This window comes from Ammodytes marinus (genome assembly GCF_949987685.1).
Source record: "Ammodytes marinus genome assembly, chromosome: 18".
Taxonomy (NCBI): Eukaryota; Metazoa; Chordata; class Actinopteri; order Uranoscopiformes; family Ammodytidae; genus Ammodytes; species Ammodytes marinus.
Genome location: NC_137222.1, coordinates 7,801,329 through 7,815,671, shown reverse-complemented (window position 1 = coordinate 7,815,671; position 14,343 = coordinate 7,801,329). Strand labels below are relative to the sequence as shown.

At 39.2% G+C, this 14,343-nt stretch overlaps 1 protein-coding gene across 1 annotated transcript; it reads right to left on the bottom strand.

The window, feature by feature from the left end:
* Nucleotides 1-1,065: 1,065 nt before the first annotated feature.
* LOC307264784 (Golgi phosphoprotein 3-like) lies at nucleotides 1,066-9,947 on the bottom strand. Its single transcript, XM_080046289.1, has 5 exons — nucleotides 9,540-9,947; nucleotides 8,893-9,024; nucleotides 8,038-8,152; nucleotides 4,934-5,094; nucleotides 1,066-3,599 (listed from the first exon to the last, which is right to left on the bottom strand). Exons 1-5 carry the CDS (start codon nucleotides 9,750-9,752, stop codon nucleotides 3,336-3,338), a joined length of 885 nt encoding a protein of 294 aa, XP_079902415.1. The 5' UTR covers nucleotides 9,753-9,947; the 3' UTR covers nucleotides 1,066-3,335.
* Nucleotides 9,948-14,343: the final 4,396 nt, after the last annotated feature.

The following is a 14,343-nucleotide window of genomic DNA, read 5'->3' as shown; positions in this document are numbered from 1 at the left end:
CTGGAAGATGCTGATGTTGTCTATACGTACCTCTTTACGTGGACATTTATGCATGTTATGCTGTATAAGCCAGTCATATGTATGTCATCTGGAGACTGATGACTATTCTAATACTCCCTATCTTTTGTAATGGGAAGTTTCAAGAGTTGTTAATAAATGATGCATAGTTAATACGTTGAGTATCTGGTCTGTTGTGTACGACAGTGGTTGTGAAAGTAATATGATGAATGTAAGGCTTACTAACAAGAAGTGTCATACTAGTTAAAAACAATTGTTACTTATTTAGGAAATATGCTTATTCCCTTTCTCGTTTGAGTTATATATTTCCAGCAACTGGTTAGCTTAGCTTAGCACAAAGACTAAAATAAATGGGAAACAGGTTTTATTTAACACTTCTTAAATAAATTAGTTATAACACGTTCATTTCTGAGCTTCACAGGTGGTGGTCGCAGGTTCTATTTTCATTGAAGCCCACTGAGGCAAATGTATATTTGTGATATTGGGCTATACAAAATAAAACTGATTTGATTAAACAGGGCTGGGCCAGCTGTTTCCCAATAATCCAGTCTGTGTGTCAAGCTACGCTAGCAGCTACTGGCTGTGTGCTTAATACAGTATTAAGCATACATGGGACTGGTATCAATCTTGTTATCTACAGTAACTCTAAGCAAATAAGTGTATTTTCCAAAATGTCAAACTATTCCTTTAGCCATAACATAAACCGTACATTTTTTCTCCAACTAATCCTTTAGTGATAAAAATAGAGAAATAATTTCCAGGAGCCCTAAGTAGTCTTCAATTGAATTATTTTGTCCGTCTTAAAGTCCAAAACCTAGACAAATTCAGTTTAGTTATTTGATCAGTACAGTATATAAAACCTATTTTTTAATCAATTATCAAAACTACTAACTATTCCACTAACCATATCAGCACCACATGCAGCTGCTAAAACTACATCAGACTTAGCACCTGACATATTTTATATGATAAATATATAGGAGTCAAGGATTGAAGAAATAAATCCATTAATTTATATTAGGAATAAAAACAACAGCAAAACAGTGCTAAATTCAGGCACTTAAAGGATCCTTACTTTATTTTGTGTGGTAATACAAAAAGCATACAGAATTATAGAGGATAGGAGAGAAGATCCCTTTGATTGAATTCCATTAGATCGTACACATAAAATGAGTAATAATTACATACAAGCCTTTTTCTCTGTAGCTACATCCGCAAGTACCCCGGCCCCTCCACCAATAGCATGCATCGTCTCTTTGCTGTAAACTGATCTCAACACTTCTTCATTACCTATTGGTATTTTGTAGGTAGAAAAAAATAACTAAACAGAACTATAAGTATGTCATAAAAACAATAGGTGATGAAATTACATACATAGATCACACTCATGAGACCAGAATGATGTTAACAATCATGATATTATTTTAAAAAAAAAATAATTCTCTCAGACCTGGTACTGAAATCAGGTTCGGAGACTGGATTTTTTGTTCCAGGGGTTTGCATGTTGTTGAACAGTTTTAGTCTTTAACAAAAGGATTCATCTGGGGCCAAAGTCACCCTCCCACCATCTGCATGTATGAAACAATACAACGTGCCCGCGTGGGCATATTAGATAGAAAATAACAAATTATGACATGACATACAAACTGAGATACATTATATTGCAAGAGGGAAACTTTAAAGGGTCGATTCACCCAAATTACTTTGTCTCACTTACTTATTGAGGGGTCTTGTAAATCCAGACATGCTTTTATTAGGGCGATCTCTTTGAGAAGTATGTTCCAAAGAAAAAAGGATTTTACATTTAAGTTTGGGGACTAGTCACTGGAAATTCTGGAAGAAGATCTTGCTTCTGAATGTATTTACTGCTTAAGACTGAGGCAGATGTATTGGTGACACATTTAAAAAATCTAAATAAAATCAAAGCTACCTGCATGGCTAAATATGACAGGTGTTTAGTTTGAAAATAACTTTTTTTGGGGGGGGAAGGGGTTAACCCTTGTCTGAACTGAGGCTAGCCTGTTTGGCTAACTCTTTCTCAGTCCATTTGTTTGAGCAAATGCCAGTGATCATATTGTTAATCAAAACAGATTTTATAGCTGTAACAACTCATCTTGCAGTTAAAAATATAAGCGGAAGCTTTCTTTTAAACATACGCCAAAAGGAATGGTTTTTAAATATTCATGTAGGTCAATAGCTGTAGACAAAATATGTTAGATCTTTTTTTTATATATACTTTAACCATGGTCACCTAGGTTCATAATTCTTAATTTCATCTTTCCAAGGGTGTCACTCAACCCAAGACAATTCCTTATAAATATGACCTAAGAGCAATACCTACAGGGCTACTGACTGTGCAAAATAGTTGATAAATGGCGGGCTACTCCAAGCATCGATTAGCAACATAAATAGAAATGGAAGACTAGTCTCATTCTAAAAACACAGAATGGACCCATTGCAGCAAACTAATGAGATAGACTCAAGGTTTTAATTCTTCATTTAGGTCAGAGAACATAAAAAGGGCCAAATTACCCGGCTCACTTTTAATGATTCAGCAATTGAACTTAAAGCGTTTTCTTTCTTTACCCCTTAAAATAGCAGTGATGGAAAGGAAAAGTTTGAGAAGACAGAATTAATCTCTAAAGACATTCAGGTAGTCTATTCTAACAGTAACCCTAAGCATGAGCTCCCAATACAGGTGGGAATGAATTGGTGGAATCAGGAGACCTGCGCAAGTGCCAAGAGCATCTTAGCCGTGTGATTTTATTATCCTTTCATAAGCATGTCTGGAGAGAATAGAGCCGAGAACCAGGCCTTGATTCTGGCCAATTCTTGCAGTAATGGAGAGATGATGTTTTCCTTATTGTAGAAGGGAAACTTGGCCCCAGTCAAAATCTTCATATCCACCTTGACTACTGCTGCCAGCTGCTTTTTTTCTTTGATGTCATATAACAATAAACAGAAGCCCGTCTGTCTGTAGTGTCGATGTTTTACAAGTATATCCAACCTAGCAGTGGCAAGATCATTTACCTCACTGATAAAAGCAGGTGGTAATTTTTTTTTGTTTTCATTTAGAGACTGTCCAACCAACCAAATGTTACTTGGTGAAGCCCACCACCAATCAGATTTGCACTGGGTTAATATGGACTACCACCAAAATGTCATCCGGAATAGATGTACAAACAGGCTCCCCAACCAAAAAATAGATTGTCTCATTAAAGTGAAGTCCGTCTCATTAAAGTGAAGTCCTTCAACCAATTAAATAACACAGACCATAGCCAGATCTTCCAGTCCCAACAATTCTGGTGTGTTTTTTTTCATTTAGTGAATGCAGCCACCACGGCCCACATGAGTTCATTGGCGTTGGGCTTGGCGCTCTCTTTCTCCGGCTCCAGCTCTAGCAGGGTGTGGACTCTCTTCATGCCCAGGTCGTACTGGTCGTCTTGGAGGGGGGCGAAGGCATTCTCAAGAACGTCGGATGAGTGGGCCAGAAGGATCAGGGACAGGATGCGCTTGTCCATGCGGTTGGGATCGTTGACCCACTTCTCCAAAACAGACTCCTGGACTTTCTTGACGAGGCGCTGCAGACAATGACATGACGGTATGTGTTTTTAACAACCATTAAATGCATCACACACACAGACACAATGTTTGTAGTTCATAGAAGCAATGAGGTGAAAGAACTAGAATAAAAAGGTTTAACGAGAAGTTCATCATTTTGAGAAATACAGTAATTCGCATGATCTGTCGATTGAAATTAAGCTACAGCCAACACAGTTTTTTATAGATTTTTTAAAAATGAGGATACCATTGCTTAATTCTAATCCAGGACCATTTTTGGCTGTAGTCAAAAATAATGCCAAAGTAATTTTTAAATTGTACTTCCAACAATATTTATTATTAAAAAAGGGAAGAAAAAGTTTTAGAAAATATCAGAAGTATTATTTTGTAAATAAGAATGTGTTCTTAAAGAGCTGCTTGGTTAAATATAAAGGTAAAATAAAAGATATGAGGGGTATGTCCATATTTGATTGACAGTTGCTTGTAGACTGAGCTCCAGAAGGGGAACAAAAGACAATCTAAACAAACCTGCACAGTAGCTTTAGTCATGGACAAACCCTGTTTTGTTAACAGTGGTATTTGAGAGCAAGGGACACACCAGTAACTAAACCCACCAAAGTTGTACCGGCAGGTAGGATATATGAAGTTTAAAGTGCTGCAGCAGACTACATCTCTAAAGTGATAGCAGTGCAGTGATTGTTAGTTTGTTACGCTCATTGCAGGACAAGATGTGTACTGTGCATATTTGTGAGCTAGATAAGAAGAAGAGAAGATTTGCAGTTAAGCCAATGTGGGTTGATGTTTATAGTCTATAGCTCTTGTGTGTAAGGCTGTAAGTCAGTCTGCCTATTGTATGATAGAGCAGTGAGAGACCGCTTAACATTAAATATTTTGAATGTATGTTTAAAAGTGTATGAAAAACATGCTCTATACAGATGGATAACTAATGGCTTTCTGACTGGTTAATGCAATAATATATAGTTCTAGCGTGAAATCAAAATATAGAAAATAAATGTCTTCCATTTGACTAAGTTCTTTTTTTCTCAATAGTAGAGCAGGATGTGTGGTTGGAAGGGTAAGTATGTATGCAGGAGATAGAAACATGAACTTTTCTGGATCCAATGTACCTGCTACTGTGAATGTGCAGGTCAAACTTACAGATAGTTAAGCGGACACCGTGACTGTAACCCTCAGTCTCATAAACGCTGATTGCCCATGTTTACAGACTGAGCATAAAAATGATTGCTTGTACCGTTAATTTTCAACCCTGCAGTCAAGAGTCTCAAACAACACACTAGTTTGAGCCATCCCAATGCCTTTACTTTGTGAGGCTTTATCAAATAGATACCCTTACCTGCTTAATGTTATTGTTGGTGAGCGGATGTGTGGTCATATCGAAAAGCAAGAAGTTCTGTTTCTCCGTGGTGAGGACACCTTTCTCTACCAGGTTCTTTGCCAGACGCTCCCTGACATTCCTCAGCTGGTAGTGCAGCTTCAGGGGATTCCAGGTCTCTCCTAAAGCACAACACAACATCCATTTTAGGCCAACAAACACACAGACCTATACACAGGCAATGTCATTGTATCACTTTAAATACATAGGGTGATTTGAAAAACGGTTTATGTTGCTGCTTCAACGTTATAATAACCAGGGGCCTCATTTATCAACAGTGCGTAGAAAAGGTTCTAAATTCACTCTTACGAATGAAATTTAGTATGTGCTTAAGTACAAAAAAATCGGTATTTATCAAACGTGCGCTGGCCTATCGTACGCACACCCGTAAGTCATCAATCTTGATAAATCCCACATGTTCTTAAGTGTCATGCTCGTTCACGCTCAGCCCATTTGCATTCAGAAACGCCTCCAATTAACCATATATGGTCACAACACATCCCTTTATCAACCATCTGAATGTTTTACCCCTCTCCGCCACAATGGTAAAGAGCCGAGGGTAACGAAAAGAAACTTCTCCAACACAGAAATGGAAACCCTTGTAAACGAGGTTGAATCGAAGCAAAACATATTTTGTTGGCGCACTTAGTGCAGGCATTAAAACAAAAGAAAGCTTGCTGCATGGGAAAATGTGATATTTTCGAGCAAGTTGTAAGGCAACGGCATTGTTTGCCGCGATCTGACAACTTTACGTGCAGTCATTCATAAACTCTTTCAATAAAAAAGAGATGAAGATAAGCTCCTAACAACAATAGAGTTAGCCTACTAAGTGAAATGAGTGATTGGCGAGTCTGGCGAGTCACCGCGGCTCGTCCAGCTCACAGCTGAGTGCTGAGACGCACAGAGAGCATCGGAGGGATCCTCCGCTTCAAAACATGTAAACGTGACACATTTAATGAATAATCAATTAGAGCTTACATAAAAATAAGTGTGCCATATAACTATTTATTGCATTTAGGATGTTAGCTCATTTGGACGCTGTTTTGACCATCTGTTTTCATTGATGTATTGGCGATATTATATCTACTTCAGTTTCATTACTGAGTCGTGATCAGTGTTCTTTAAGAAACTTAGATTATAAAACAAGAGGTCCAAAACACAGATGATGAAAACAAATGTATGACTTTATATTACCCTAGAAATGCACGGGTGGATTTGACGCGTGGCGATTATAGATATAAAGAGAACGCTGGCGGTTCTAGTGTTAATGCAGACGTTGAAACTCTTAAATGCTTTGCTTTGTGCTTGTAATATCGCTATTCTACCACTAGATTATGTTCGTAAGCATGGTCAGAGTTGTGCTTACATTTACACACATTCATAAGTCTAAGTACATTTTGGTAAATGCCATACTTTGCGTGGCAATGTTCTTACGCCCTACTTACGCACAGATTTGTGCGTAAGTACGGTTGATAAATGAGGCCCCAGGGCTTTCCCGAATACTATTCAATGGGCTATGAAGCCTCAGTCCAAATTACCTGTGATTAAACGTGGACTCAGCCATTCTCATTCAAAACACTTTGTCTAAATCAGCGAATATCTCCTCACCATCTGCTACCTGTCTGTACTGTGTGTGCACTGAAAAACATACACTCACCGGCCACTTTATTAGGTACACCGGTTCAATTTCTTTTTAACATAATAATTAATCGGCCAATCACATGGCAGCAACTCAATGCATTTAGACATGTAGACCTGGACAGGACAACTTGTTGAAGTTCAAACTGAGCAACAGAATGGGGAAGAAAGGGGATTTAATTGATTTTGAACGTGGCATGGCTGATGGTGTCAGACGGACTGGTGATTTAATGGGATTTTCACACACAACCATCTCTAGGGTTTACAGAGAATGGTCCAAAAAAGAAAGAATATCCAGTGAGCGGCAGTTGTGTGGACGAAAATGCTTTGTTGAAGTCAGAGGTCAGAGGAGAATGGGCAGACGATGATGGAAAGGCAACAACTCAAAATAATCACTTGTCACAACCAAGGTATGCATAATACCATCTCTGAACGCACAACACGTCTAACCTTAAAGCAGATTGGCTAAAGCAGCAGAAGACCCCACCGAGTGCCACTCCTGTCAGCTAAGAACAGGAAACTGATGCTACAATTCACACATGCTCACCAAAATTGGACTATAGAAGATTGGAAAAATGTATGTGTACACGGGTAACCGTTTGGTAAATCATAACCGTTTAGGAAAAATCAATAAACGAAAACTGTTTTTTTAAAGTTTGGAAAATTATTATTATTTCCAGGAGTGGTGGGCAATTTGAGCTACTGTAGGCTACTAAAGCATATTATCACTAGGCTAGTTATGATTACTTCGAAGTAAAAAAGCAAAATTATGAAATAAAGGCCTCTTTCTGTCTATCTGTCTGCCTGACTTTCTCACTGCACACTGTCACTCCTCCAACAGCATTCAACAACAACGTTCACACCCCTAGCTCACTCCACCTTTAATTGAATCTTTGAAGCCCCCCTGTCGTAGCCCAAGCAAATCCTCCGGCCACTGCGCAGATAATCGCGGATAACCCAATTAAAAGGTAGATCCCATTAAGGGGTTGAACGCAGGGAAAACGCCTGTATGAGTAATGTATTGCAAAAATCTAACCAAAAACCAACAAACACAAGATTGAATACTGATTTCGGATGATTGCCATCACATTGATCAAAGCTTTAGAAGAACCCTTAATGGGAGCTTCCCTTTAAGCAATAAAATAATCTATCTATCTATCTATCTATCTATCTATCTATCTATCTATCTATCTATCTATCTATCTATCTATCTATCTATCTATCTATCTATCTATCTATCTATCTATCTATCTATCATTTGAAGCATACGTTTTTTGTAAGATTTTTTTATCAAGGTATTCTGAAAACTCAGATATTATGGAAGAGCAAAACGGCTCAAGCTGTCAAACTTTAGACTGCCACTCACATGTTCAAAAGGAATAGATCAGTGCGAGGCATGTAAGCTAACTGTGAAGAGCATATCTCACCGCTCAGCAGCTCTATCCAGCTCTGGACACTCTCTGGAGGCTGGGTTTCCTTTACGTGCCTCAAGGCCTCATCCAGTAGCACATCTCCAGTAGGGGCATCTGACTTGCAGATTACCTGGGCAAACATAAGAAATACATATTTGAACTATGACGGCTGTTGACACATGGCTCAAATACACCTAAAATCACATCCTGTGTGAACAGGAATATATACATCAGACAGCTTAAGGCAAGTTAGATTGGAGACTTTTTTTTGTTTTAATGGCACTTTAGAAATTAAATGTGAGACCAATTAACAAAAAAAACAGTAGAGAGAAACCACAAAAACCACGACTTCTTTGGTCTAGTGAAATAAGAGGAAATCTGTTTTTTTAATATGGTGTTATTATAACATTTCAGGTAATTAATAATACACAACTAACAGGCCAATGTAGCAACATGACCTTATCGGATTGTGCCATGCGGATATGCTTGATGTTAATGTGACAGCCATTTGTTAATTATTTAAAATAGATGCTACCAGTTATTTTGAGACTTTAAATTGCAAAGTCAGAAACCAATAATTTGTTTTACTTTTGGAAGACTGATTTAAGACAATGTTAATACCAATTCAGGTCTTCATTTTAAGAATAACAAATCTCCCTTTTAAAACTTTAAGGATCTGTAGGAACCCTGGGAACCATTACGCATGCTACAATTACAGTAGAGCAAAATATTTTAATGATAGGGGTGAATTTAGTGTCTAAAGAATGTGACTCAGAAGAAATACAAGAAACAGGATCGTTGGGTGTCAGGTGTATTGTACTCGATAAGAACCTGTTGGTATGACAGTGAACAATACCTGCCTACGCTCACCTTTCTTGAGAGTAGGCTTTTCCGCCTCACGCCGCAGGCCTCCAGCTGTAGCCTCCCCCTGAGGGCCAGCTCCACCAGCATACAGCCGCGCAGACCGGAAGAAATACAGTCGTTCCAGAAAGACGTGTAGCCCTAGGAGGAGGGGGGGGAAGAAAAAAAGTAGAGCGATTGTTAGCTTAGCTGACGTGTTGGTATGAGTATCTGCTCTGTTGAGTTACTTTCAGGTTCAAAAAGCGAAGGCAGTTTGCTGCTGGCTGGCAAGTTGTTAAGAAAACTATACACATATCTCGAAGCTACGACGTGGAAAGTGAATTAGTTCCATTAACGTCGGATAATGGCGTCCATTCACAAGACAGTTTGTTTGCTCACGAGCTACACACAGAATAAAAAAAAATACAGATTAAATTATTGGCAAACTATAACCTTCTTGACACACGAACGCTAACGAGTTTAACATTAAACATCCTTTAAAACCAGTTAACTTCCTTCTGTGTTGCGGTCAAACAAACCTAACTAACTATTGCGTGAATAACTTTGTTGACATTTGCAAACAAGGGGTTGGTGTCGCAACTGAAACATGAAGGTAGAATGTCGGGTCGCGTCAAACGAATATAAGACAGGTCGACGGATTAAAAACAGTCTCACACCTCTCGGTCCTTGAGGCCCAGCAGCAACACTTCCTCCATCAGCGTGAGCCTAGTTTCCTTCGAATCGCCCTTGTCTTCCTCTTCCTCCTCCACACGGCGAGCCTCGTCCTCCTCCCCGCCGGACTCCCGATCCTTGTCGACGGCGGCGGCGGTGCGGATGGCCTCGGTCCTCCGCTGGACGAGGCCCGAGCTTCTCTGCGAGATAGCGGTCATAGCTGCTGCAGCAAAATGATCAGATCCGAGGAAAAGCGCCTACCTAGATAAGCCTGAAAGCCACGCAGCATGTAACCTGGATGTTGACGGTGAGGAAGGGTAGAAACGGGCTGCCCTGGTCGAATAAAGACGGGCCGTGTACGTTGTTAAACTCGGGCTAGGGATTTTTTCGCTCCGACTCTGCCCACTTCCTGATCCAACATGGTGGCTTTGGCAGTGACGTCAAATGCGAGTTGAACGGAACCGTGAACGCACCGCGACTGTTGCCTTCATGCTCCGTTTGAAATACTGTACTTTTGAATTGTTTGATATATTTGTCGACCAACAGGCATAACAAGTATGAGCTACAATACATTAAATGCATCAAAATGCCATAGAAACAGAAAACAATTTTTACAATATTGCATAGTACAATTTATATTTGTATGCCTTGACTGGCCTTTACTTACGTTCTCTATGTTTATGTTTATTGTGTGAACCATCAGACCACCAAAACTGATTTTGATTATGCAATGTTGCATAGCCTAAAGCTTTATTTGGTGTGATTTTAGCACGCATTTTATAAATAGTTTTAAATATAACTTAGTTATACTCCTTGAGTTTGATACATACTATCACTTTTTTTAAATGAAATGTGATATAACATATGTACACTCACATGATTTAACTAATGAAACAATGTATAGCTGCTTATTTGATGCATGCCTACTGCATATTTTCACAATATAGCATGTTAACTAATAACTATATTCACTCACCAGACACTTTATTAGGCACACTGGTTTCAATTTCTTGTTAACAAGAAATTGGCTGATTAGTTATAACTGATCAGCCAATCACATGGCAGTAAGAAATTGAACTGGTGTACCAAATAAAGTGGCCGGTGAGTGTACATTAGTTTTATATACAAAGTAAATGAATATGTAACCAGTGAATAGTTCATATCGCTCAGCCAAACAAGTCAATAACACACTGCAATACGGATGGTCAGCGCAAGGTGGCAGACTTTCCTTAGGAAATATATGACTAGTCTGCTAATCACCTTCTCCTATCTCAATCCCACAGTGCCTGTAAATTAAATCAGCTGAATGCTCTTTGAAAACAATGATGTGCAGGAACATCCTTCTTCATGCAATCTTCAGTATTTGTTGTGATGGGATCAGGGAGGGCAAATCACAACTACCATCTAAAAATGTCGTTGACATTTTTTTTTAAATACATGTTTTTTAAAATACACTCAACAGAGGAAAACACCAGTTAATTACAACTCGTATATCCCTTTGCATCAGTGTTATTTCCTAACTTGTAATGTTACAAAATGTAAGCATCTCTAGCTGCGAGGTTTCAATCTGCTGCTTGAGCCGCTGTATGTCACTTGTTATACAGTATACCCCTTCGTCATTGGCAGAGGTCCATTATTGATGATGACGACGTAGCTAAATGACCAAATGTCCTCCACTTGACCTCACTCCCCTTCCGTGTCCTCCAACCCAGCCCTCTCCCCGTGTTGTACAAGCAAGTTACTCTGGCAGGAGTGGTCATGAAGGAAGGGAGTGTACTAGTAGTGGCAAGCTTGTCACTAAACCATATGAACAATGGACTGGATGTCTCATTGTTTTTTTGTTTTTTTTCTGCATATTTATTGCAGGAAAAGCAAAATTTTGATGTTAAAATGAACAAAACCTCAGCCCTGGAACTGGATCAACTAAATGTAGTGCATCCGGTATTAATGCCGTGAGTTACACATGTTGTGCTATGATGTCCAAATATCTGCAAACACGTTGTTAGTAATATTATAATAACATAACATTTTTGTAGTGTTTACTTGATCTTTAGCCCCAGAACAACGAAGCAGTATATAATGGGAAGAACAACAAGATCAAATGCTAGTGGAAGTGAACTTTTTATTGTTATTAAAACCTTTATTTTTAAAGGAAAAACACATTGAGAATTAAGAATCTATTTTTCAAGGATGACCTGGCCAAGTCATTATAAAAACATAGGCTATCCACTCCAGTGACTTGTGATTCCAACTTAAAAGTGATTCTGATGTACTTTCCTATCATTGGGAGACACTCTTTCTGAAGCTTCCAGCTGTGTGTCACGGCAATGTGTCTCAATGATACACATCATTCTGCTTTTTAATATATTTATGAGCGTTGCTGCTGTGAGCATTGAGCCTGTGTTCAATCTGTCAGTAAGGACGAGTCCCACACTTGCCTCAGGGAGACGTAACTTTCCTTTTACGGTCAGTTGTGTTAGAGGTGAAGGGCTCATCAGTCAGTTCCCCACCAGCTTTCAGACAACAGGACTGTAAAGTGCACTGGGGACTTGTGTGACTACTACATTTATTGTGAAGATGTTCCTCCCCCCTAAATTACAACTCATGGAATGGTTTCATCGCCAATGCCCCCTGAAGTGAGTTCAATTAGTCAGGATATTTGGCATTCATTTCTGTGTAACCTGTCTGCCTCTCAAAGCTTGTAATCAACTATGAACCCACTCAGGATATTCAAAGTTGTGAACACTCACAGGAAACTGTAAATCCCTCCCTTTGGGGGAATTACATCCTTGCAGAAACAAATTGTGATTCTGTGAGGTTAAAGATCAATGTGTGGAATTTGGAAAAATGTTATGTTGTATTATTAAGGTGAAAAATCACTGTATGATGTATGTATCTGTCACGGGACCAAAAAGCACTGATATTGCAGAGAGGGGAAGTAAGTAAAATGATAAAAGTTAGGTTAAAAGGTAGTCTATAAAAAAAATATTATAGTAAAGGCACCTCATGTTCGTCTTGGTTTACCATAACTTTAGACCCCATCCGATCTGTAAATTCTTGGCCTAATTTCAAGCAATTGAATATGCTAGTAGAATAAATCGTTTTTTGTAATTGGGACACATTTCCATTCATTAAAAGTGTCAAAGAAATGTAGCCTACTACAAAAGAAGCTAAAATCATTGTATCGGTATCTGGATCTGTTGTACTACTAGGTTTGGTCTGAAGCGTAATTTTAAATGGACTGAAAGCCTCAGCAAAGGGCAGCAGAACAATCCACTAATCCTGCTATGTTAGGGGCCCGGAGATTCAAAGTAAGATGAAACTTTGTTTTTGTTGTGGCAGTATAAATGTGATAAATATATAAAGCACATGCATGCCTGTGATAACTTATATAGATTTTTCTTGGGCTTAGAGCTTGTTACTCCACAGGTTTCTGTGTTTGCTTTGTAAGCCTTCTTAACCTTGCTAATATTCTTAAGATAACCACTCTCTAGATATATCTTGTGTGTGTGTGTGTGTGTGTGTGTGTGTGTGTGTGTGTGTGTGTGTGTGTGTGTGTTTGTGTGAGACTGTGTGTGTGTGTGTGTGTGTGTGTGTGTGTGTGTGTGTGTGTGTGTGTGTGTGTCTGTCTGTCTGTCTGTGTGTTGTCATTCATAATAATGATGTTCACAGTGTTTGCTTTTGTTTTCATTTCGGCTGGTAGATAGCCTAACTTATTGTAGGCTACCTACAAGTGGTAATCGTCCTGAAAGAACTCTTAATGTAGTTAGTAAAGTAAAGTAAAAACTACAGTATTCTGTCTAAATTGTATTGGAGCAGATGTACTAGCAAGAAGTGTATTAAACACATAAAAATACAAGTAGGCTCCCTTTGTAGCCTACTCCCTGAACCTAGCACATTAAGAATATGTGAAATCGCTGCTTGCGTTACACAAATTGCTTCAATAATCTCTCCTTTTGTTCATAGTTTATGAACTCTGCCAACAAAGTCATAACACATCTCTAACAGGCTACAAGTCACAACTACTGTCTCCCTCTCTGTCGTTAAGAAACCCATAAACGTGACCCTAAAAACTCCTTGGAGGGACAATCCCCAGGCCAGACAGTTGGAAATATGTTCTGTGTAAACAACCATCTCTGCTTCCATCACGGCCAGGAAAGTCACCCAACGCTCTGACCATCTAAGTAGCATATTTGCGCACGGTCCAAGATGAAAAAGACGCAACGCCATTCGGTCATCAGGCCTGGAAAAAGTCTAATAAATCATGTTTGTAGGTTTCAATTAAATGTATTTTTTTTTAAAAGGCATGAAAATGAGCAGAGGTTACAAATCATTTCATTGACAAACCAAATACACACACATGCTTAAAAACACATTGTTAAAAACACAAGCTAATCTTCTGCTCCTCCACTGACACTATTAATAAACCTCTGTGGCCCTGTGAAGCCTACCAGAGATCTATGGTTTCCAATGGTCCGAACCAAACATCTGTATGTTTCACTTTGTACATTTTTCTCACTGATCCTGCAGTTCTGGTCCCGAAACAAAACGCCTAAATCACTCCCCAGAGCTTTAAAGGAGGCCACACTCAGGCCCCATATTGGAGCCATTTCCTGTCCCTGGAGTGGGCAAAGGGTTGACCCTTAGTGCCCCCTCTACATAAATGCACACACACACACACACACACACACAGACACGCACGCACACACACACACACACACACACACACACACACACACACACACACACACACACACACACACACACGCACACACACCCTTTTTAAGACAACACCCCCACAGAGAGAAG

Excerpts from the sequence above, each read along its gene's own strand:
- LOC307264784 (XM_080046289.1), bottom strand. The coding sequence starts at position 9,752 with ATGACCGCTATCTCGCAGAGAAGCTCGGGCCTCGTCCAGCGGAGGACC. Across the intron at positions 5,095-8,037 it reads CTGGATAGAGCTGCTGAGCG|GAGAGACCTGGAATCCCCTG; the intron begins GTGAGATATGCT and ends GTTGTGCTTTAG. Across the intron at positions 3,600-4,933 it reads CCAACAATAACATTAAGCAG|CGCCTCGTCAAGAAAGTCCA; the intron begins GTAAGGGTATCT and ends CATTGTCTGCAG.